Source organism: Oncorhynchus tshawytscha, linkage group LG10 (genome assembly GCF_018296145.1).
Source record: "Oncorhynchus tshawytscha isolate Ot180627B linkage group LG10, Otsh_v2.0, whole genome shotgun sequence".
Lineage (NCBI taxonomy): Eukaryota > Metazoa > Chordata > Actinopteri > Salmoniformes > Salmonidae > Oncorhynchus > Oncorhynchus tshawytscha.
Window position 1 is genome coordinate 23,248,166 of NC_056438.1, and position 25,196 is coordinate 23,273,361.

General features: G+C 41.3%; 1 protein-coding gene across 4 annotated transcripts in view; it reads left to right on the forward strand.

The window, feature by feature from the left end:
- LOC112259969 (multiple PDZ domain protein) overlaps nt 1–25,196 on the forward strand; it is a 74,532-nt gene that overhangs the window by 41,244 nt on the left and 8,092 nt on the right. Inside the window, exons 23-47 of one of the 4 annotated variants that reach the window (XM_042328360.1) lie at nt 1,652–1,693; nt 3,416–3,511; nt 3,725–3,820; nt 4,759–4,936; nt 5,166–5,276; nt 6,806–6,913; nt 7,791–7,853; nt 8,388–8,459; nt 9,171–9,327; nt 10,610–10,806; nt 11,084–11,175; nt 11,838–11,913; nt 12,123–12,203; nt 13,771–13,863; nt 14,200–14,274; nt 15,112–15,268; nt 15,998–16,146; nt 17,054–17,137; nt 18,400–18,593; nt 20,162–20,221; nt 20,706–20,853; nt 21,089–21,175; nt 21,469–21,562; nt 21,704–21,744; nt 22,525–22,647. In XM_042328360.1, the coding sequence (XP_042184294.1) occupies nt 1,652–1,693; nt 3,416–3,511; nt 3,725–3,820; nt 4,759–4,936; nt 5,166–5,276; nt 6,806–6,913; nt 7,791–7,853; nt 8,388–8,459; nt 9,171–9,327; nt 10,610–10,806; nt 11,084–11,175; nt 11,838–11,913; nt 12,123–12,203; nt 13,771–13,863; nt 14,200–14,274; nt 15,112–15,268; nt 15,998–16,146; nt 17,054–17,137; nt 18,400–18,593; nt 20,162–20,221; nt 20,706–20,853; nt 21,089–21,175; nt 21,469–21,562; nt 21,704–21,744; nt 22,525–22,647 (2,674 nt within the window). The remainder of the gene's footprint in view (nt 1–1,651; nt 1,694–3,415; nt 3,512–3,724; nt 3,821–4,758; nt 4,937–5,165; nt 5,277–6,805; nt 6,914–7,790; nt 7,854–8,387; nt 8,460–9,170; nt 9,328–10,609; nt 10,807–11,083; nt 11,176–11,837; nt 11,914–12,122; nt 12,204–13,770; nt 13,864–14,199; nt 14,275–15,111; nt 15,269–15,997; nt 16,147–17,053; nt 17,138–18,399; nt 18,594–20,161; nt 20,222–20,705; nt 20,854–21,088; nt 21,176–21,468; nt 21,563–21,703; nt 21,745–22,524; nt 22,648–25,196) is intronic. The other 3 variants (XM_024434690.2, XM_042328361.1, XM_024434694.2) reach the window with 3 other exon arrangements.

Sequence of the window (25,196 nt, forward strand, 5' to 3'; positions counted from 1 at the left end):
ATACAGTACCAGTAAAACGTTTGGACACACCTACTCATTCAAGGGGTTTTCTTTATTTTTTACTGTTTTCTACATTGTAGCATAATAGTGAAGACATCAAAACTATGAAATAATACATGGAATCATGTATAAACCAAAAAAGTGTTAAACAAATCAATATACACTACCGTTCAAAAGTTTGGGGTCACTTAGAAATGTTCTTGTTTTTGAAACAAAAGCACATTTTTGTCCGTTTAAAATAACATCAAATTGATCAGAAATGCAGTGTAGACATTGTTAATGTTGTAAATGACTATTGTGGCTGGAAACGGCAGATTCTTTTTTATGGAGTATCTACATAGGCGTACAGAGGCCCATTAATCAGCAACCATCACTCCTGTGTTCCAATGGCACGTTAGCTAATCCAAGTTTATAATTTTAAAAGGCTAATTGATCATTAGAATACCCTTTTGCAATTACGTTAGCACAGCTGAAAAATGTTGTGCTTATTAAAGAAGCAATAAAACTGGCCTTCTTTAGACTAGTTGAGTGTCTGGAGAATCATCGTTTGATTACAGGCTCAAAATGGCCAGAAACAAAGACATTTCTTCTGAAACTCGTCAGACTATTCTTGTTCTGAGAAATGAAGGCTATTCCATGCGAGAAATTTCCAAGAAACAGAAGATCTCGTACAATTGTACTACTTCCTTCACAGAACAGTGCAAACTGGCTCTAACCAGAATAGAAAGAGGGGTGGGAGGCCCCGGTGCACAACTGAGCAAGAGGACAAGTACATTGAAGTGTCTAGTTTGAGAAACAGACGCATCACAAGTCCTCAACTGGCAGCTTCATTAAATAGTACTCACAAAACACCAGTTTCAACGTCAACAGTGAAGAGGCGACTCCGGGATGCTGGCCTTCTAGGCAGAGTTGCAAAGTAAAAGCCATATCTCAGACTGGCCAATAAAAAGAAAAGATTAAGATGGGCAAAATAACACACACACTGGACAGATGAACTCTACCTAGAAGGCCAGCATCCCGGAGTCGCCTCTTCACTGTTGACGTTGAGACTGGTGTCTCAGCATATGTGAGAACTCCTTCAAGACTGTTGGAAAAGCATTCCAGGTGAAGCTGGTTGAGAGAATGCCGAGAGTGTGCAAAGCTGTCATCAAGGCAAAGAGTAGCTACTTTGAAGAATCTAAAATATTAAATATATTTTGATTTGTTTAACTTTTTTGGTTACTACATGATTCTATATATGTTATTGCATAGTTGTGAAGTATTTACTATTATTCTACAATGTAGAAAATAGTAAAAATACAGAAAAAACAAATAAGTAGGTGTGTCCAAACTTTGGTCTGGTACTGTACGTTTAATATTTCTGACGAACACCAATTGAATTATGTAGGCTACATTAAGGTAGGATTTTCAGTACTATAGAAATGCTTTTGGACTACAGCATCTGGACTGTCCTAGCATAGATGCTCAATGGTGAAATTTGAACAACTCGCTAATGCCCTTCACTTTCCTAAATTGTATTTTCTCCATGTATTCGAGGGAAGCTACATTAAAGTGTGGGGCACCATTATTTTCAGTATCTCAAGTCCTGCTTGCTCTACTCTAAACTTCTCAGTACAGTATGTTAGCCCATAAAATCCTCTTCACCTTCTAGATCTGCTTGTGCACCAGAGGACGATCTGTGCCCCTTTTATGTGTGAGTATTGCTAACTCCCACGCTGACGGGTGTGCAACCATAATCTGACATTTTAATTTGTTTCCTCACTGTCCACTCTACCTCACCATTCTCATATGGGCCTCATCGCCTGTCCATGGTTGGAAGTTTTATCCAGATCTCGAAGTTAAAACACATGCAGTATATCAACCATACTGTATATCTACTTGCACAAACCTTAAATCAACCATACAGTATATCTACCATACACAAACCTTATATCTACATACACAAACCTTAAATCAACCATACAGTATATCTACCATACACAAACCTTATATCTACATACACAAACCTTAAATCAACCATACAGTATATCTACCATACACAAACCTTAGTCTGACCAGTTAAATTTTAAAAAGGATCAAACTATTCAAATTCACTGTTACTTCTTACTCATTAATAATAGAAAATATTGTACAATGATGTTGAAATCTGTGGCCATTAAAATTCTCCAGATCAGATAATCTTATTGGCGCCATACAGCAAAGTGACTGAAGCTAATCACCGCTTTGCAGATAAAAATAAAATACATTATTTTTTATATTGTCAAATACCAATACAGATATATCTCCAAACCATTTTCTTTGGTGTGGCAGCTAAGCTTCTATTGGTGTCCATGCGCACAGATAGTCAAGTTAACGCAGGCCTAACACACAGTCAACGTATCTGGATAAATCTCTCACTGGACTGGACTGCACCACTAACCATTAAAACGTCACCTTTAACACTCCATTGACATTCTTTTCTGGGACTCTGGGGCTTGCAGGTCCATTTGTGTGGCGATAACGATTCATTTGGCACTTTTTGAACTTTTGCTCTATCACACACTAATCCACTTGTTCCTCCCATCTGTTTTTGGACTGCTGTTTGAATGAACAGGGATTCGAGTACCTCAGTGTCTGCATGTCCTAATGTTGAAGTACGAATTAAGCCGTTGTTGTTAGATCTGTCATCTTCACTCAAATGTGTAAGTGTGTGTGCTTTAGAGTCAACTAATCACGATGAATTACTTGAAACTGGGCCTACCAAAGCAGATATATGCTCTTTGCTACTTCCCGTTTTGTTAAATTCTTAATATTTTGGAAAGTTGCTCCTCTATTCCAGTAAATTTGGTGTTCCGATTGATGTTCCCTTCAAACCTCCGTGACATATTTTGGAAAGAATTCTGCCACTCAATTCGAGCCAACTTTATTGGCCCAGACAATTATGAACGACGGAAACATCTGTTTTGGATAGTTATGCGGGGACGTCTGCTACATTATTCATTGACGGCTCACCTTGGGCTCATGATCGGCAGAATGCATTGCCAGAGAAATGTAGAGTTAATTCCTTCCCCTCCTGCAATCTTGTGCCGCACAGTTAATTTGGACGGGGAGGAAAAACAGGTGCGCTCCTGCATGTAGATTAGACGTCTATGAATAAATAAAAGTCCTTTTGTAAAAGTGCCCTTTCTGTCATACCAGGTGGCGTATGAATGCAGGCACTTCCACAGTAATGCTTTGTTAAACATTCATGTCATTCCTAATGATGAATATTGACATGCTTGCACACAAGGTTGAACTCTCGTGTCATATGTTTATGGGTAGGTTATATATTTGGGGGTATTTGCAGTGATGATGACAAATCTTGGTCAGGTTGTTATCAGGAGTGTGCCGAGGCTCATTGGTGTGTGTGTGTGTCTGTGTGTGCGTGTGTGATCAGCATCACCTATGTTCCCATGGAGTATCTGGAGGAGTACAAGGCCAGCCTGGAGCAGCCTAAAGATGACATCTTCTCTGATGCTCCTCAGGCCCCAAAGTAAGCTCAAGCATTATACAACTTTATAGAAGTAATACATTATAGAAAGGTAAGGTGACGATGCCCTCACTAAACTCATGCTTTTGATTTCAAGCATAGACTAACTTTCGCAATATTATTTTGTTGTACTCCAGACAGTACTAAAACAAGTCGATTGCTGTCAGACCAGCTATGGTTTACAAAGGCGGCTGTTTTCTGTTTGTCTCTTTGCAGAAGAGAAATCCCAGAACTCCCAGAGAGGGAGGAAGGAGAGGGAGAGGAGAGCGAGCTACAGAGTGCCACCTTCAGTAACTGGAACCAGCCCAGGAAGTGAGTAGGAAGTTTGACTTTGGCTTGGTCCAGAACATAGAGTTGGATAGAGGGTGACCTTTCCACAAAGCCTGTTTTAGCATGGGCAGCATCATTGAAGGCTTTCACTATTTTAAAGTAGTCAACTGGATGTGACTTCCTAAGAGCTCATTTTAATTTTAAGCATTTATCATGGCAAAGATAGGGGACATGCCCTCTTTCCATCTCTAATGTTAAGGAAACAAAATCTGATTAGGTAAATAAGCAATAAGCACAGATTTGGACGTCAAGCCAAGGTTCATGGCATTAGTTATACCACTTTGGAACTGGGCTAGACCCTGCACACATATTACCCACTGTCTGTCTGTGTTCTGCTTTGTGATTGTAATATTGTTCAAAACCGGTGTCCTCACCTCCTGTCCTCGAGAGGTGCTCTGCCCTGTCTGCTGATTCTAATCAGTGACTGATTTAGGCGAGGGAACGCAAGTGTGTGTGACACTCTCCGTCCAATCAATGACAATCAAGAGGAAATCAGCAAACACTGTGGCCCTCCAGGATTATTAATAGCTGTGGCTAATTCAATGGGCTGCAACATTTAGAATGTCACAAATAGAAATGGAGCCACCTGACACAGTTCCCTAATCTAAAAGACAGAGAATCATATCAGGTCTACCTAATTTACCGACCCAACACAATGCCCCGTTTATTTTATGCAACAGATAATCATTTACAATCTAAATTGTTGAACCTTCTGTAACGTTGCTCTCTCCGGAATTTGTATTCAATAGGTTCTTACACAAGCCATTTCCTTCCTTCAATGTCACATCTTATTTTTACTTTGTGTACAAATAAATCCAATTAGAACCCCAGAACAGGAGTTGGCCAGCTGTGTCCCAAGAAGTGGTACAATAAAGAACCCCATTTTTAAAATATATTTTCTAATGCATGTCATCTCTCAGGGTGGAGCTCAAAAAAGAAGCTGGCAAGTCCCTTGGCATCAGCATTGTGGGGGGCAGAGGAATGGGCAGTCGCCTCAGCAACGGCGAGGTGATGCGGGGCATCTTCATCAAACACATCCTGGAGGACAGCCCCGCCGGCCGGGACGGGACCCTGAAGACAGGAGACAGGGTTGTTGAGGTACACCCATCGATATTAGGGCTCCCGAGTGGCGCAGCAGTCTAAGGAACTGCATCTCAGTGCATGAGGCATCACTACAGTCCCTGGTTCGATTCCAGGCTGTATCACTTCTGTCCGTAAAAATGTTTATTGTATTTCACAGTAGAATGTATTTACTTTGACATGGCAAAATGGTTATTGCACAGTAAAAAACTATGAATTACTTGTTTGTTTCTTTGGAATGTATCAGGTGGATGGCGTGGACTTGAGAGATGCCAGTCACGAGCAGGCTGTGGAGGCCATCCGCAGGGCAGGAAACCCTGTCGTGTTCCTCGTGCAGAGTATCGTCCACAGGCCCAGGGTGAGCCTTCTAGCTCTCTGTGTTGGCACGCTAGCTCTCTGTGTTGGCACGCTAGCTCTCTGTGTTGGCACGCTAGCTCCCTGTGTTGGCACGCTAGCTCCCTGTGTTGGCACGCTAGCTCCCTGTGTTGGCACGCTAGCTCCCTGTGTTGGCACGCTAGCTCCCTGTGTTGGCACGCTAGCTCCCTGTGTTGGCACGCTAGCTCCCTGTGTTGGCACGCTAGCTCCCTGTGTTGGCACGCTAGCTCCCTGTGTTGGCACGCTAGCTCCCTGTGTTGGCACGCTAGCTCTCTGTGTTGGCACGCTAGCTCCCTGTGTGGGCACGCTAGCTAAGTGGCTAATGTCTTTTCAACAACAATACTAAATTTCCTCATCTCAAACCACTAATTATCCCATTTAACACAACATTAACTTCAAAAAGCTACTTAACCATCCTGTATCCAACAAAGACTACAGTAGCTATCTATATCTCATTATTCAGTTTGTTGATAGACTCCCTGTCACGATTCATTTCACTAAAAGTTCAACGGAAACTTCAAAACATTTGACTGACTGTATGTTTTCTGCATCATCTTCATTGGTTTGAAAGCGCCATTAGGCTCCAAAAGCATGACAAACTATCCTACTGAAATTGCAACCAGCTTTGCAATAGCCAACATATCTTGATGTCCGACTTACAATCATTCATGTTCATGCATGGTTGAAGCTTTCCAGACATTTTCCGTAACCTTCCACTAACCTTCAACTAACCAGTCCAGCATGCACCTCTTCCTCAGCCCGAGTCCCACTGTAGCCCTGCTTCGTCACCAGTCATAGAGAAATACAGCACCGCTTTAAAATGCCTTATCACATGTGCCAGGTAATCTCTTGCTCTGTCTCGCTCTCTCTGTTTATTTGTATTACTTTCTTCCTCTCTCTATCTCTCTATGCCAGTCAGTAGAGTCTATGTTGCTTTATCTCTCCATCCAGAAGTTTTCAGACTCTCTAATAGGCTACTGTATGTGCATGCAACAGAAACGTGCAAAAAGAGACCCAAATAAAAATTGGAATCTGAGAGCATCCAGGGGGAAAAAAAGAGATCAAACGTTATATGCTACAAAGGTTAACTGCTACGGGCAGGTATGTATTGCTCTTGCTCTTTTAAATGGTGCCACTGGGACCTACCTACAGATCGTAATGATGCTTCCTAGCAGTTCCCCTTTAAGGCCTTCTACTCTTATGTGTCAGTAGTGAATAATCCAAAAGCAGCCTTGAGGATTCTCTAAAACATTTATTGTTTGGTTCTAAGAAAGAGCACCACTTTGATTTTCTTGAAGTAAAAAAAATGGGTCTCCTCGAGGACATTCATTACCAGTCACTCATTTTTGAATAATTTGACTCCAGAGGTGTTTTTCCTTTTGAACATTTTCTTGTCTATTCCCTTGTTTCCTGGACACCTGGTAACATCTTTGTCAGGGCTCTGCCTCCACACTTCATTTCCTTCAACTTCTGTATCCTTGACTTGCTGTTGATCCCCTGTGTTGCTTTTAGAAGGCGCCCCTACCCTTTCTTCTGCGGCTAAACACCCACCCCGGATCCAACCCACAACCCACTAATCAAACCTCTGCCGGCTTATTATCTCCTGCCTCTCCGCTTCAGGTTAGAGTGTGTGTGCGTGTGTGCGTGCGTGCGTGCGTGTGTGCGTGCGTGTGCGTGTGTGTGTGTGCGTGCGTGTGTGCGTGCGTGTGTGCGTGTGTGTGTGTGTGTGCGACCCAGTGTCCAATCTTCCTTCATGTAGACTGCTTTCTTTTGCTGCTCAACGTTTGCTTAATGTGGCGGGTTCAATCCTACAGTGTATAATGTACTCTTTGTATAGAATATTATCTCTTTGGCCCAGGTTCCCAGTCCCAGATTAATTCTACTAATGAACTCAAGAGCATGCTAAGTGGAGAATCTCCATTGAATGTGCATTTGAGTCCAGGAATAGATTGTGTCTGCCTGGGATACCAGCTCATAATGTTTTGTGAACTGAGGAAGAGTCAAGGAACAGGAAAAACTAAAATAGCACAATAGCTCATATGTCACGTACCCCAAACCACAAGGTTCACTGCATGCTGCTGTGGTGGTTTCTAGTTGGCAGGCAGAATATATTAAATCAGCTCCTGGGTGAGAGGTGGTTAGGCCTGGGTGGAATATTGATAACGGGCTGCCTACCTCACTGAACACATCATCATTTTAGTTTTCCCAATGTGTATACAGTACCCACATTGACCAAGGGCAATCCATAATCTGTTGTAGCCAATACAACCACAACTCATGAAGAAAAACAATAACAATTGAAGTTTCGCTCAGGCTACTTTTTCTGTTACGTTCAAACAAACGTTTTTAATATATTTGGATGCTTTTACTTGTCCCATGCAAGCCTCACCAATTAAATACAGTATGATGCCTCATTAGCCTTTTTGCTGATTATGACATTTGATGGCAATGCCTAGCAGTGTATTTTTCCTGTTTCCATCCCTCTTGTACACGACAGTCCTCAACCACGGACACCAACGAGGAGAGGGCGGTGGCCATGGCACGGCGCAATAGTGACAAGGTCAGTGTCTCTCTGCAACCTTTTAGACCTATGTCAAATACTTCAGGTGCACTGGATTTAGCACAGCGTTTGCACTTTTGGGACTATTTCATTGGTTCCACTGTACTGAAACCAAAGGAAAGTATTTTGAAGTGTTTGGGCCCTGGTTTTGTAACCTTAGGGGACAATGCCTGTAACTTGATGTTGTATTGTCGTAGAAGTCTCAACCCAAATTCCCGCAGGGCTTTGTGTACACCTTTTTCGAGCCAAAATTATTTACATCCATGTACATTATACTATTCACCTGTCAACTTCATGTCCCATCATGACCAGCAAATGTGTGACTGTATACACATGACCCTTCAGGAATCGAGTTTGAGACACCTGGGATAAATCTTAGTTTATCAAATGAGGATTTTTAGTAGACCTAGCACTTCACTCACACTCTCCATCATAGCAGTAGAGTGAAGTTTCTGCCCTTAGTTTCACAATGTTGTCCTAGTCCTTTGTTGTCTGTCTCACTGAAAGTCTCTGACTCTTCTCTGTTCCCTGTAGGAGGTTGAGAGTCACAGTAGACTATTCCTACGCCTCTCCCCAACTAACCCTTTCACTCCTACTCCGTTTAAGGTTTGTGGGTCTTTGTGTTGTCGTGCTTTTCCCCCTTCTATTTCCGTGTATGCTCGTACGGTTTTGTTATGGAATATATGTGGAGACTCATATATTGGACAGGCCTTACATGCATACATGATGCCCTAACACATTTCCACTAAACCTATCTGAGGATCTTTCTCTTTTTTCTGTTTTGTTGGTTACAAATAGAACATTGAAATGACGAAATTGAAACTTGCCCATTTTAATCTCATGCAAAAATATGCAATGTTTTGATTCTGAATCAAAATGCATTTTAATTTGCCTAAATTTATCAACATTTTTGAAATTGTGTTTCACTTGCTCCATAAGGTAAGTGTCTATTTGAATGTGTTATCAGATGGACAATGGTTGAATTGAATTCTATCAGTAAGGAACATTTTGTTATTAAACTTGAATATTGAGGTAATCTAAAAATACACTACTTCTGACTTGAATTAATGGAATGCTTTGCTTGTAGCAGTTTAGTCAAATAACAGTTTAGTCATATGAACTAAAAACACATGCCTAAAAAGTTGGGTGACGCCATTTTGAAATGTCCACCTGCCGATGAGTGACTAAAACTTACTTTACCGACTCAGTACGGCTTTAGGTTGTGGTCAGCTAAACCTGCTACGCTGAAACAAAATGATTATCTGCCATTTTGCCTCACTACAAATGTATTGTACTGATACTTCTGTGATGTGTCAGCCACTAAAGAGGGAAGCGGGAAAGTCATCGTCCACCACTCCTCACCTCTCGCTTCCCGTGGTTCCCCACGTCGGAGAGACAGACACCGATACCCTGACAGAGATTCCCGACAGACAGGCCCAGGCGGAAGACGAGGATGAGTTTGGCTACAGCTGGAGTGAGTTTGACTCTATGAACAGATCTAGGGACAGTTATCCTCCCCTTAATCCTAACCATTGGCCACAATAGGCAGGAGCACTCAAAACCGACCAATAAGGGCAACTTCCTCCTTCTTCATGAACGGTCACTCATTAGACCGAAGTTGGCTACCTAATTATGTTATCTGGGTTCTCATATTGTTATTATGGATCATTATACAATGAACAACACCATGGATGGACCCAGTGCAGAAACAACTCCTAGCCCCTACTCCCTAGGCACTTGAATAGAACTGAATATATATGATAGGTGAAAGTCTTACAAATTCATCATGAGCAATGTGCAGCTACTACCATATTGTTTATACCTATCACATCCTTTCAGATTAACATGAAGTACCACTGCCTAGTGGGTAGGCACTAGGGTTTGTTTCCATGGATTCAGCCTGCTCCCTCTTTGCTTGCCATACTCCCGTGTGCTACCACCTAGCGGCCACTAGAGGGCCTCCACGTTGCATTTTGAACATGACCTGATCTGTGCAATCGTTGTCTTGCCAGTGCATGAATTGGGCCGGAACACACCGACACACCCAAAATAGGTACAGGCACCTATTTCAGTCTACTTCAAGCACTAAGTCTTGCTGCTAGGCTCCCAAGGCAAGTGAACTAGGCTAGCACAATCATAGAATACCTATCCAATTATTCAAAATGCAGTGCCTAGGGGATAGGGCATGGGGTGATTTCTGGGTGGGGCCTCAGGCACTTCTGATTATGGACAGTATAGTCCCTGCTGGGCCCCTGGTGTGTGTGTGTGTGCCCTGTGGGGATCAGATTGATGAGGTGAGTCAGGGAGATTAGTACAGGAGTGATGGTACAGTACAGTCCGTGGCACACAGCCCAGAACAACATGGTCTCTGAATACTAGTCATTCCACTGAGAGATAGAAAGAGAGGCCTGTCTGTCAGGATCAATACAAACCTAGGTTTGGCAGTGTCTTTGTAAGTTGAAATGATGACATATTTGACTCTATTGTGAGATGTGTTGAGTATGACTTTGCATTTTGATGTGATCCTTTAGTTTAGAACCACTGACTATGATTTCTGTTAAAAGTTGTTTAATTTCAGTTGTTTCCATTCATGGCTTGGTTGTATGAGTATAGCAAGTCAAGAAAAGCTATCCAGCTCAAATCTATGCCATACACTACATAGAAAGCTATTCAGTTATATAGTCAATCATTTCACATTCATCAGTATGATGTTTCAGTGGTTCGACTCATTTCAATCTATCCACTATTCTCTTCAGAGAGCATCATTCAGCGCTACGGCAGCCTTCCGGGGCTGCTGCACATGATTGAGCTGGAGAAGGGGAAGACCGGCCTGGGCCTTAGTCTGGCTGGCAACCGCGACCGCTCTCGCCTGAGCGTGTTTGTGGTCGGGATCGACCCCTGTGGCGCCGCCGTCAAAGATGGTCGCATTGTGGTTGGGGATGAACTGTTGGAGGTAAGGAGCTTGGATTAGTAACTTAGTGGTCACCGACACTATAGATGGGTGGTTTTTAACCAGGAGTTGGTGCCTAGTGGGTATTACTGTGTTTTATGTACTAAATCACATTATGTCTCGATTTAGCTATTCCTCTCTGATTTGATATCCAATCTCCACAATATGATCTTAAGTTTGCAAGAAGGAAGCAAAACGAATGCCAGTTGCTGAATTGAATAATGTGGTATGTTAGACAGTAGTAACAAATTCCATATTGTTAATTTCTGCACCCTATCAGATCAACGGGCAGATTCTGTATGGGCGGAGTCACCAGAATGCCTCCTCCATCATCAAAAGCGCTCCGTCAAAGGTCAAGATCATTTTCATCAGGTAGTGTACTAGAAGGAAATATATCACCAGGCTTTATTCCCATCCCCCACCAATTATATTTTCAACTGATCCACCAAGTTCAACTCATTTCGGCCTTGCATAAATCAATATAATCACTCATCCCAACTCTTTACAATGACAAAGAAAATGTACAGATTCTGTAGCTGAGCCCCTTCAATACCAGAGGACTATTTTAAGCCTAATAACATCACCATACAAAGCCCAGTAGAGGGAGCTGTGGTGTTACAAAAGACTGATCTAAATTGATATCAGTGCAGACAGGCAACGCGATACTCCAAGATGTCTCCTTCCATTGTATCCTGCGCTATTCCTGGTAAGGTCACATGATCATGGAAAACCAATGGTCCAGCTACTCATGACAGGCCAAAAGAAATCTGACCAAAATAAGGCAGGCAGGAAAACACTCTACTTAACTCAACTGACAGCCTCAATTAGACTGTGTGGTTCACAGACTCGGGATATGTCCCAAAATGGCACCCTATTCCCTACATTGTTCACTATTTCTGACCAAGGTAGTGCACTGTATAGGGAATAGGGTTCCATTTGCGACCCACTCATGAGCTATGGGTCTTAGGCAGACAGAAAGATGTGTCCTGAAGCAGTGACTAGTGATTTACTCTTGAGTTATGACTTGTGGACAGGAACACAGATGCTCTGAACCAGATGGCTGTAGGACCAGTGAGGGAACATGGAGATACCCTGGAGCCCCAGACGGAGGTAAACGTGTCACATGCATACACACATGATATGTCTCTTCTCACACAGGAACATGGACAGACACATATTCACACACGGTCTCCCTGTCATCCTGTCTATGTGTAGCTAGTTTCTCTGATTGAAAAAGGCCTTAGGGTATGAAGCAGCTCAATGACTGAAAATGCTCTATGTTCTACTCTTTCAATCTCTTATTAATCATTTTCTCACAGCTGGAAACATGTACTTCCATTGCACCCTCGGCGATCGATGTCGACATGTTCAAGTATGTGCAGCACGTCATTCTGCCGAAGGTGAGTTACCTTGAGACTCTCACATGCTGCTCTGCTATTAGTTAACATAGGCTCAGACCTCTTCGTGGGGAGAGGGAGGGAAAGAGGGAGAAAAGGAGTCTATTCTCTATTCTAATTGACTCGGCTGCTACAAGAGATACCCTAGGAACTGAGAGAGAGCAGGATGGACAGAGAGACTAAAGAGGATGTGAACCTATTCTAGTTTAATGGGTCTTCTGACAAGCCAAACACCTGGTTGGGAGTCTCAACCTAGCTGTCTGTCCACATGGTTTATTATATAATAGTCTATTAGAGGATCACGGTGTGAAGTCAACATCTGGTATGGGCACATACCAGACACATACTTTTCTGTTACATCCTCTCAGTCCCCAGGAACAAATGATCATGCCGTTTCAAGATGCTGAGTAGAACTGGGCCGTGTTCATTAGGGCACACCCTAGCAAACCGTTTTGCAATGGAAAACTAAAATTAGTGTTTCTTATTGGTCAAGTTCAGGTAGTACCACCCTGTTTCTATATTGCCCCGGGGGCCGCATTCGGTCTTCAATGAGGTCCAGCGGGACGTAATGAAAATTGATTATATTTCCTTGCCATCAAAATTAGCAAAAGATAGTCCCCTGGCCATTGTTTTTTCCCCGATGCTCCCTGACTGTCTAGCTTTAATTTAAGTGATTATTAGCAAGCTGGACACAGTCATGAAACTGTATGAATGTAGGTCCATTATTAACTCTACACAATTTCGATTTGGTTTTAGTCATTTTGTGTGTGTGTGTGTGTGTGTGTGTGTGATGCTGTGACTCACCGCAAGCCATGACGGACCCTCCACCTCCAAATCGATCCCGGCTCCAGAGTACAGACCTCTGTGTAACTCGGGCAGTTGTTGTTGCCATGCTGTACTTGTGATGTACCGATCACATGCAGGTGTTGTTACACATAGTCTGCCACTGCGAGGACGATCAGCTGTCCTTCCTGTCTCCCTGTAGCGCTGTCTTAGGCGTCTCACAGTACGGACATTGCAATTTATTGCCCTGGCCACATCTGCACTCCTCATGCCTCCTTGCAGCATGCCTAAGGCACGTTCACGCAGATGAGCATGGATCCTGGGCATCTTTCTTTTGTGTTTTTCAGAGTCAGTAGAAAGGCCTCTTTAGTGTTCCTAGGTTTTCATAATTGCCTACCGTCTGTAAGCTGTTAGTGTCTTAACGACCGTTCCACAGGTGCATGTTCATTCATTGTTTATGGTTCATTGAAGAAGCATGGGAAACAGTGTTTAAACCCTTTACAATGAAGATCTGTGAAGATATTTGGATTTTTACGAATTATCTTTTATAGACAGGGTCCTGAAAAAGGGACGTTTCTTTTTTTTTGCTGAGTTTAGAACCATAATGTTCCAAACTGCCTCACAATTTACAAAACAAACTGTTCTTGCATTGTGACGTTTCGGGTTATCAATGGCTCGAGTTGTTCATGTTTAATGTGTCATTGTGCATGATTCACTGTGTCTATAATTATGGTTGACAGGGAAGCATTGAAGAAAATTCAAGTACATTATCTCTTTTGAACTCAAGGAGGAGGGTGGATTCGGCATCACTTTCAGTGAGGAAGACCCCACGAACGGGGTGGTGATTCAGAGTATAACTGAAAAAGGACCAGCGGGAAAGGTATGTCACTCTGTCTTACTCTCCTGGTTGAAACAGGTGTCCTGTATAGCACTCTTCTTCAATCCTGGTCCTGGGGACCCACAAGGTGAGCAGACTTTTGTTCCAGTCTAGTGCTAACACACCTGATTTAAACTACGAGGACCTTGATTAGTTCAATCAATAAAGTGCTGGGTTGGAACAAAAGCATGCGCACCCTGTAGCTGTCCAGGAGCAGTTTTAAAGAACAATGCTGGACAGAAAATAATATTGGACATCCTACATGTCATGCTAATTGGATGGATATATTTTAAGATGGAAAAACATTCTCTAACACCAGTCCTGTATTACTCTATGCAGGACGGCAGCATCAAATCTGGAGATAAACTCCTGGCTGTGGAGGATGAACCAGTGGTGGGCTACACTGTGGAGAGGGTAAGATCTGCCTCTGCAGCACATTTTAGACACACCCTACGGCCAGGGTTAATGGATAGTAATTTGATTAGTTTGTTGATTGTTTATTAAATTACTTTATTTTTACTTTTTTGTTGTTGTAGCATATGCATACATTTTTACATAGTTTGTTGTGTGTTAATTTGACATTTATAGACCACAGGGATGGGCAAAATGTACTATGCACTATGCAAAATACCATAAAGATCAATATATCAAAATAAACTTGTATTAAAATACAAGAATACTTTTGTAGCTGGCCCGAACAGCAACACCATTCTCAGTAACGGTTACAGAAACATGTTACTTGCTCTGGCTGTTGTATGTTGTGTTTAACTACCTTGGTTATTAAGCAAGTCATTCTGTGTGTGCTAAATGACCTAAATGTATATGTGAAAATGAACATGCCAAAATTAACTGCAAAGCACACTGGGTATTGTTTTGGGGCTGAGCTCATTAGAATAATACTCAGCATGCTTTGCAATTGTTTACATATATATTAATGTTTACTTCATTTAGCAGACTCTTTTATCACACCGTAGTGTGATCAGACTTCTGATACCAATGCAGGGGTTAAAGGGTAGCCGCAAACTGTAAACCGCTATAAAAAATCATAAAAAAATGGTATAGAAAAGTATTTTGTGTTTTGAAAATACAAAATGCATTGGAGTATATTCAGCCCAGTGTAATTCAAATGACAAAATATTCAGGAGTAATTTAAATACATATCTCAAATACATGTAACAGATGTTCTGCCCATCTCTGATAGACCATCTGTTGGGGACTATGCAATTGTGTATTTTTTATGCTACGTTTCAGGTCCACTCTCTACTGGGGAACGCCAAAGGCTCCGTGAAGTTGACAATCTGCGCGAATGAGTCATTGCCCCTCCCCCCCTTCTATACTGATCAGGCCACCAGCATCCCTAGCATCTACATGGCTAACCTGGGCCAGCCTGAGTCAGAGCCAATCAGGAGTGAGTAAACAGCTTGTCATGTGTTGACAGGAGGACATGCCATACATTATTAGCATTTTGGTTTATTGAACGTAAACAACTTAGCTGAAGATTTTTTTTACATAACTTAAATATTGGTGCTAGTTATAACTCAAAATCTGAACGAAGCATGATTCACTCAGTTAGGTAGAGCAGAGTGATATGCTTATAGGGCAAGTGCCCTCAACTTCAATCCCAATCACGTCTGTGATTGTTAGTCAATAAGTTTATGCTGATTTACACAATGAAGAATGAAACTGATACAGTATACAAATGTAGTATTAATATAGCCTCTAGTTGTACAGTGAATTAATATATTCAAGTCTGATTTTTAATTGACCTTTATTTAACTAGGCAAGTCAGTTAAGAACAGATTCTTATTTGCAATGACGGCCTAGGAACAGTGGGTTAACTGCCTGTTCAGGGGCAGAACGACAGATTTGTACCTTGTCAGCTCAGGGGTTTGAACTTGCAACCTTTCGGTTACTAGTCCAACGCTCTAACCACTATGTTATCCTGCCACCATTTTAGCCTGCCATCAAATTAATAGGTGCTTTAGCCAACTCCTCTGAATATGTTTTGTCATTGCCTTATTGAATAGCATGCCAATAATAATCTGAGGAATTGGCTAAAAGCACAAAAATCTGGGACCAGGCTAGAATGAAAACATTTCTTCGATATTTTCATCTCAATTTCCCACTCTCTCATCAGGCTCAAGTCGCTCGTCCACCCCTGGTACTCTGGCCTCCTCTGACCCTGTGACCTGTCCCATCATCCCCGGCTGTGAGACCACCATAGACATCTCCAAAGGCCACACGGGCCTGGGCCTCAGCATCGTGGGGGGCTGTGACACTCTATTGGTAGGTCAGAGTGCCAGGGGTAGCTCTGTGATGACTGTGAGTTTTTGAAGTGTCCCCTTGTATTGTAGAATAATAACAAAATGTGTATTTTTGAATAATCTATGACAGAACGGTTGTTGGATCCCAATTAACAGATTCCAAACTGACATATACTGACAAAGAATATGGGTTAGTTTTCCATAGATTTATCTGAAGCTTTAAATCAGAATTTACACTGGGTTTTTGTCCAATTCTATATTTTAAAACAATACATAAAACAAGGAAAAGTTCAACCACTAACATGAGAAGACTACTTACTACTACTTACTACTACTTACTACTACTTACTACTACTTACTACTACTTACTACTACTTACTACTACTTACTACTACTTACACAATGATACAAACTTAAAAGATATGCCACCCACTTAGAAGTCTTTGGTTCTGTGTGCTTTTAGAGCTGGCAGTATTATCCCAGGTCTGAAATAGCTGTGGAGGCAGTGGAATGGCAAAGGACTATAGGAAATAATGCAGTCTGTCACACACGCACACACCCCATCTCCTCCTCTCCCCCCATGTGCTCAGTCAGTCCTCAACCACAGGAGACAATATCCTGGAATGTGACCCTTGACCTGAGAATGAGCCCCCCCCATAGACATCTACACACACAGACTCTAGCTAGTGTCAACCTGTTCCACTCTGTCTCTAATCTCTCATGTATTCCTGAACTCCTTCACGTTGTCATTTTATTCTCTTCATTTCTCTATTTGACTATATCTCTGTTTCACCTTGGTTCCTCTCTCCATCTTCTATTTTTTCCTTCTCTCTTTTCCTTGTTCCCTCCTACCGTGCCACACACCTCTTGTATTTTAGCACTTGTTTTTCCCCCTTTCTCACACTCTTCTTTCTCTTCTCTTTCTCCAGGGGACCATCATCATTCACGAGGTCTATGAGGAGGGAGCTGCCTCCAAGGATGGGAGACTTTGGGCTGGGGACCAGATCCTGGAGGTAATGGAATGTAACAGGGCCTGCATTCATCATTTAGGATCAGTTCCACCCTCCTATCCTTGTAACCATATTCCTCATGAAATAAAAGGCTAAACTGATCCTAGATCATATAGACCCGTATTTCACACTCTAGTATAACACTGCATTCATGTCACCGTGACTCTTAAGATAGGATTTGGTTCATAGAATCTGAAGAAGAATTGTTCAAATGTTACATCTAAAATGATATAAATATAGAAAACAAATGGTGTATATATAGTCATTATATGTATAGATGACGTCATATAGAATGACATCTTAATAGCCAGCCTAGCTCTCCACCCTTTTGCCCTTTGCTTTGTTATAGACTAGGGGTGTGACTGGGGGCCGTTAGTCATGGCAACTCAGTCAATGGGGCTGGAAGCACCTCACTCACCCCCTTTCAATACATGCACGCACACACACACCAACACATATACACATACTCTTATGACTTAATTGCCCCACCTCAGTAATTCACTTTGGGCCCCCAGCTAAGCCGTAGTATTCATACTGCTCATGATAGGGTCAGGGGGAGGGTGAGAGAGTGGCCACCCATTCTGTGGCTCAAGCAGAACCAACGTCATTAGCGACCCATTTCAGTCTGCTATGAGAAAAGCCATACATGGCTATGCTAGCGCTAATGGGCTATTTCCCGTTGATATGGACCCTTAGAGGTTGAACGGGATCTTAAGCACTTACAAATTCTGAACATATTGTACAAATTGGAATTCGTAACATATCATACGAATTGCAGGTTTTAAAAAAAGAATAACTTGCAGGACGTAACATATAATACGACTGGATGACGTTGTGCACAATCTTCGGGAACCCGTTTTGGCTCGTGTGTGCTACTTTCAACACTACTGGCTGAAATTGTACAAAACCTCTAGCATCACTTTAAAATAGGTTGCACGTCTCAGCTCTAAACTAAGTACATTGTGGTGTTATTATTAGAAAAGGTTTTCAAAATACAAGTATAATTATACTAAAGTATAGGCCTACCCTCAGACATGTATGCTAGCTGTTGACCCTGTATGTTACATTATTCACATTCTTCACTAATATTCATGCTTGTCCGTGTGTTTGGGCCTACAGTGTTTCTATAAATAGGAACAATATAACATGCTATCCATTGTACCCTTGCTGCCACATTTTATATTGACAGATCTGTTTGTTTCTCTCTCACTATCTCTTCCTCTTTCATCTCTCTCTCCCCCTCTAATCCCTCTCCATCTCTGTAGGTGAATGGCATTGACCTGCGCGTGGCCACTCATGACGAAGCTATCAACGTGCTACGGCAGACCCCTCAGCGGGTGCGTCTGAGCGTGTTCAGGGATGAGGCCCAGTACAAGGAGGAGGACCTGTGGGATGCCTTTACCGTGGAGCTGAACAAGAAGCCCGGCCAGGGCCTGGGCCTCAGCATCGTGGGGAGAAGGTACTCGAACCTATAAGTCTTATAGGGACGTTTGTCTGAAAACATTTAAGGGATGGCCTAAAATGTACATCGTAAACAGGGATGTCCTCAAATGTACACCGTAAATATGTTGGAGAGAAGCTCTCTTTTTCTAGGATGATTAGATGAGTTTTTTTGTCACATGCACAGGATCGCAGATGTAATTGCAGGGTACAGTGACATTCTTAAGCTTGGAGCTCCAACAGTGCAGGTCAAAAAGTGTCACGTTCGTTATAATGAGTGGACCAAAGCGCAGCGTGAGTAGAGTTCCACATATTTATTGAGGTGAAACTTCAAACAAATAAACTAAAGTACAGTTCGTAGCGCACATAACACTAAACACAAACAATATCCCACATCGCAGGTGGGAAAAGGACCACACTAAGTATGATCCCCAATTAGAGGCAATGATATTCAGCTGCCTCCAATTGGAACCATACAAACACACCAACATAGAACTAAAAAAACTAGAAAAGCCCCCTAGTCACGCTCTGACCTATTACACCATAGAGGACACCGATGGCTCTCTATGGTCAGGGCGTGACAAAAAGAGAAGTGAATGAAACGATAATAAAAAATAATGCTAATAATAATATATACATATTTACAACTGTAACAATGATAAATGTCCATTGGGGGTGGGAGCAGGGTAAATATCCATTCAGGGGGAGAATGTCCCCGAGGGGATGTGCATAGGAGGAGCAGCAACCCATCAGAGATGAACTACGACCCTAATGGTTCTTAGTCCCATTCACGGAGGGGGCACATTTTTGTTCCAGCCCAGCACTAATACACTTGTTTCAAGTAATGAACTTATCTTTTTATTTTATTTTATTTAGACCACAATTAGATTATTGGACATAGTTTAAATAATGTGTTGACTCATTCAGAGTCACATAAGGTCATGCTGAGCCATCCTCAGTGTGTTATCCCAGTAGATAACAACACACGCCTTCAGGGTCTCTCAACACATGGTGTCAGAGATGTGTGACCTCTAGCCCCTAACTCACTGGAGACAGACAGCACAGGAATGGCCCCAGTAGAGAAACCTCAGGCAACCACCAGTGTGTGTGTGTGTGTGTGTGTGTGTGTGTGTGTGTGTGTGTGTGTGTGTGTGTGTGTGTGTGTGTGTGTGTGTGTGTGTGTGTGTGTGTGTGTGTGTGTGTGTGTGTGTGTGTGTGTGTGTGTGTGTGTGTGTGTGTGTGTGTGTGTGTGTGTGTGTGTAACATGCTTCTCCTGTTTGCCTGAACCAATTAGACATTTGAGGAGTCAGGCCTGCAGTGATGACGGGGATTGTTTGGTGTGGGTGTGCATGCCACAGGTTATTTAGCATTGGGGGTCAAGGTGTTTGACCTTTCCCATCTCGGTGATTAACATTGGTCATTGTATTGACTAGTTGCTATACTTGCTAAGAAACTAGTTAAATCAATGATGACAGGGGGGCGCCAACACTTGTTTTAATATACACTTGTTCTAGTAAGAAAATGAAGATAATATAATGAGGAAGATTAGGCATTTAAAGATGTAAATGTGTTCTTCATTCAACATAGGAAACGAAAAAGGAAACCTTCTAGAACCGGTACCGAATTGAAGAGTCTGAGCGGGAACTGGTATCGGAAAAGAAACAAATCCCAAAGATACCCAGCCCTTGCCCTAGTAGATAGATGTATAGATAAGTCCCACATACACCAAGGTAGATATACCCTGGATTTCTTTTTACCTGGGTCTGCCTTCAGTGTATTTTGGTCATCCTACCTGCTTTGGAACCTGCTTTTCCTTAACATATCTATAGATCCTGAACCGCCACACCTGAACCACAGCAAGAGGCAGGCATTTGATTTGCATTTTTACCTAATAGATTGTTAGATAGATTGATAGATACCTTATTGTCCTCAGAGAGAGCCTATTAGTTAAATACAACGTTTTAGAACAACACAAAAAAAGATCCGCTTAAAATACGTCATTTGATTTGCTATCGAATCCTAACTGCAAAATGCTCACACACAAATGACAGACACATTCACAGAGACCAAGCACTCACATTAACGCAACATAAACCCTGGTTAACTCGTGTGTTGTTTCTATCCACAACAGGAACGACACAGGGGTGTTTGTGTCGGACATAGTGAAAGGGGGCGTGGTGGAGAGTGACGGGAGGCTGATGCAGGGAGACCAGATCCTGTCCGTCAACAAGGAGGATGTCAGAAACGCCACCCAGGAGTCAGTGGCTGCACTGCTGAAGGTGAACCATGGGAAGCAGGGTCAAATAAAGCCTGGTCTAGGCTGGATTTTTGTTGTCTCAAATTAAAATTGTTGATATGGATAGATAATTTATGTATTTAAAAAGGAAATGTATAATGAGTGCTGTATTGGCTCTTTTCTGACCAGTTGGTGTGGAATACATCACTAGCATCTCTTCTTTGGATGGTTTGTTTAGTTGAAAAGCTATTTATATGTTTACATGTTTGTGTTTGCAGTGTGGTGTGGGACCCATAGTGATGGAGGTGGGCAGATTTAAAGCCGGACCCTTTCACTCTGAGAGAAGGTTCTCACAGAGCAGTCAGGTATGCTGCCATTTTGTTTTCTGAACCTTAATTATATCCTGGGGCCTGTTCAGGAGAGCAATGTTACAGAATGTTCAGATAGAAATGCATCTAACAGATAGGACCCATGTAGACACCTTGTAAGCTCTATTCATTACAGTTCTATCTGAATATATTTCAGCTCACTGAATACTCCCTAGATCTCTTCCTTCCTTCTATATCCTATTGGTAGTCCTTAGTCCTAAAATATAGTTCAGATAAAGGAAAGCAATTTGTCATTCATTTCACGTTTCTTTTTCCTTGTGTTTGGGTAGATAAGTGAAACGGGCAGCTGCAAGGTGACCCCTCACTCGCTGTCAGCCTCCTCTGGTAGCCTCCAGATGGACTGTGACAGCGTACAACATACAAGTCAGGAGTCTAAGACCTTTTTTAGTTGATAAACATCTAGCTGTTTGGAAAGCTAAAGCTAGCCGTCATGTCGTGGTCTCATTTGAGTCGATTCATTTTGGCTGTTTACTCTTGTTTTCTCTTGTTTACTCTTTTAAAAAGCACTGGACCACCAGGAGATCAGAATTGTTGAATTCACAAAGGTCAGCTTTCTTTTATAATATTTATAATTATATTGAAAAACAAATCTGTTCTTAGCTTGTCCTTGTATTAAGATTGATGCAACATGCCGATTTGTGTCAATCTAAGTCACATAATAAAAAAATCCCCATCCAAATCTGTCAGTTTAAGCTAGAGGAATCTGTTTTTACGTTGGATGCGTCTCGATCCGCCGATATCTGCAGAGCTAGAGCGCTGTTTGTCAGACCTTGAGACATCCCGAAAATCGGTCTTCTCACAAACACGTCTGTAGCTGTAGCATCTGAACAGTTTGACCTACAAAACTATTAGACTCAGAACAGGTGGTCTCCATTTTGCACTATGACCGCCACAAGTGCCCGGGGACTCGTCGGAAGGTAACCAGCACCAGTTTAAAGGTAGTTTTGTGCCTACCCAAAAAAGGGTTAAATAATGTGTATTTCCTGAGATGTCTTATATCTCATAGATAGGACAAACACTTCAAAACTTTGTTTCTTATGATCATTTTTTTAACTCTTTTTTTTCGTCATTTATGAATGATGTATTCGGTGTGTTTCTCAGGGCTATAGTAGTAAAGGCCAAATTCAATACTTTATCAAATAATTCTTTCTATTGATTTGATACCTAAAGGGGTAAGAAAATTCCAAATCAAATAGTGAAATTGCACGCCTCCAACTACTTTACACTATTTAAATATGTATTTTATTTGTCTTTGTGAGGTAACTTACTACAACTGATTATAGTGATTTTGAAGTACTTTTGTAATTGGTTGTCTTTCCTCATAGGGTTTCACTGATTCATTGGGCATCAGTATTGCGGGTGGAGTGGGCAGTCCCCTGGGCGATGTGCCCATCTTCATCGCCATGATGAACCCTACCGGCCTCGCTGCCCAGACACACAAACTCAAGGTGGGTTGGTACAGCAGCAGCCGTAGGGACCTGATCAAGAGAATATGGGTTATGTGGGCTATGTTGTTTGTTGACTTCAAGGACCCTCAAGGAAAGTCAGACTCCGCTAATCACATGGAATCTATTCACTAAATGTTCACCAAAACGAGAGAAAGAGATTTGTTTTGAACTACAAATAATCAAACAGCAAGGAGTTTTATCGTATCGATGAAAGTTCATACAAATTCACCAAATGCGAGCACAAACGTCAGGTTTAAGTCAACTTTAGAATATTTACACTTACAATAAGTGTATGCCTCCTTTATTTGTGTCTGGTTCATTTTGGACAGTGGGCTATTGAGATTTGTGCATGTAACTCTGGTCAATCTTTGCGTGAAAATTTTATCTCAAGTCTAAATACTGCCTGTAGTCAGTCTCAAGTCATCACGTAGGTTGGTTCTATTAGTGTTAAGGGCCTTTACAGCTGAAAGCAATGGCCTCCTGCAGAAGGACAGACAAACTGACCATTGTAGCCCCCACAGACAGGCTGGCAGCAGACAATAGTAGAGCAGTAAGCCATAGGAGACCATAAATCTAGTTATACTGCACTGAACCCATAAAATGTAACAGAATAGAGGGACTGTGTGGATGTCTTGAATAGAATATCTATGTTGGTATCCCTTCAAAAGAACAAGAAGAATGGGTGAACTAAAACAGGCGAAACACAAAGCAGTGGTTTAGAAATACTGGATATGGTTTGCTTGCATTAGATTTAGCCTACATTAACTTTATCAGTAGTTTTCTTATTTTATCATTACTAAGTCAGTATTATTATAATATATTGCTTTATGATGCATGATCAATATTCTCTATCAGTACAAACCACTATCTTCCTTCCGCGAACCCCTTCAAATCAAATTTTAAGTGTGGACTAACAGTGAAATTAAATATGTCTGTTAGTTTACACTACAATGCCTTAAATATGTCTGTTAGTTTACACTACAATGCCTTAAATATGTCTGTTAGTTTACACTACAATGCCTTAAATATGTCTGTTAGTTTACACTACAATGCCTTAAATATGTCTGTTAGTTTACACTACAATGCCTTAAATATGTCTGTTAGTTTACACTACAATGCCTTAAATATGTCTGTTAGTTTACACTACAATGCCTTAAATACGTCTGTTAGTTTACACTACAATGCCTTAAATATGTCTGTTAGTTTACACTACAATGCCTTAAATATGTCTGTTAGTTTACACTACAATGCCTTAAATATGTCTGTTAGTTTACACTACAATGCCTTAAATATGTCTGTTAGTTTACACTACAATGCCTTAAATACGTCTGTTAGTTTACACTACAATGCCTTAAATACGTCTGTTAGTTTACACTACAATGCCTTAAATACGTCTGTTAGTTTACACTACAATGCCTTAAATACGTCTGTTAGTTTACACTACAATGCCTTAAATACGTCTGTTAGTTTACACTACAATGCCTTAAATATGTCTGTTAGTTTACACTACAATGCCTTAAATACGTCTGTTAGTTTACACTACAATGCCTTAAATATGTCTGTTAGTTTACACTACAATGCCTTAAATACGTCTGTTAGTTTACACTACAATGCCTTAAATATGTCTGTTAGTTTACACTACAATGCCTTAAATATGTCTGTTAGTTTACACTACAATGCCTTAAATACGTCTTTGTTAGTTTACACTACAATGCCTTAAATACGTCTGTTAGTTTACACTACAATGCCTTAAATATGTCTGTTAGTTTACACTACAATGCCTTAAATATGTCTGTTAGTTTACACTACAATGCCTTAAATACGTCTTTGTTAGTTTACACTACAATGCCTTAAATACGTCTTTGTTAGTTTACACTACAATGCCTTAAATACGTCTTTGTTAGTTTACACTACAATGCCTTAAATACGTCTTTGTTAGTTTACACTACAATGCCTTAAATACGTCTTTGTTAGTTTACACTACAATGCGTCTTTGTTAGTTTACACTACAATGCCTTAAATACGTCTTTGTTAGTTTACACTACAATGCCTTAAATACGTCTTTGTTAGTTTACACAATGCCTTAAAACGTCTTTGTTAGCCTTAAATACGTCTTTGTTAGTTTACACTACAATGCCTTAAATACGTCTTTGTTAGTTTACACAACTTAAATGCCTTAAATACGTCTTTGTTAGTTTACACTACAATGCCTTAAATACGTCTTTGTTAGTTTTACACTACAATGCCTTAAATATGTTAAATTGTCTTTGTTAGTTTACACTACAATGCCTTAAATGTCTTTGTTAGTTTACACTACAATGCCTTAAATACGTCTTTGTTAGTTTACACTACAATGCCTTAAATATGTCTTTGTTAGTTTACACTACAATGCCTTAAATACAATGCCTTAAATACGTCTTTGTTAGTTTACACTACAATGCCTTAAATACGTCTTTGTTAGTTTACACTACAATGCCTTAAATACGTCTTTGTTAGTTTACACTACAATGCCTTAAATACGTCTTTGTTAGTTTACACTACAATGCCTT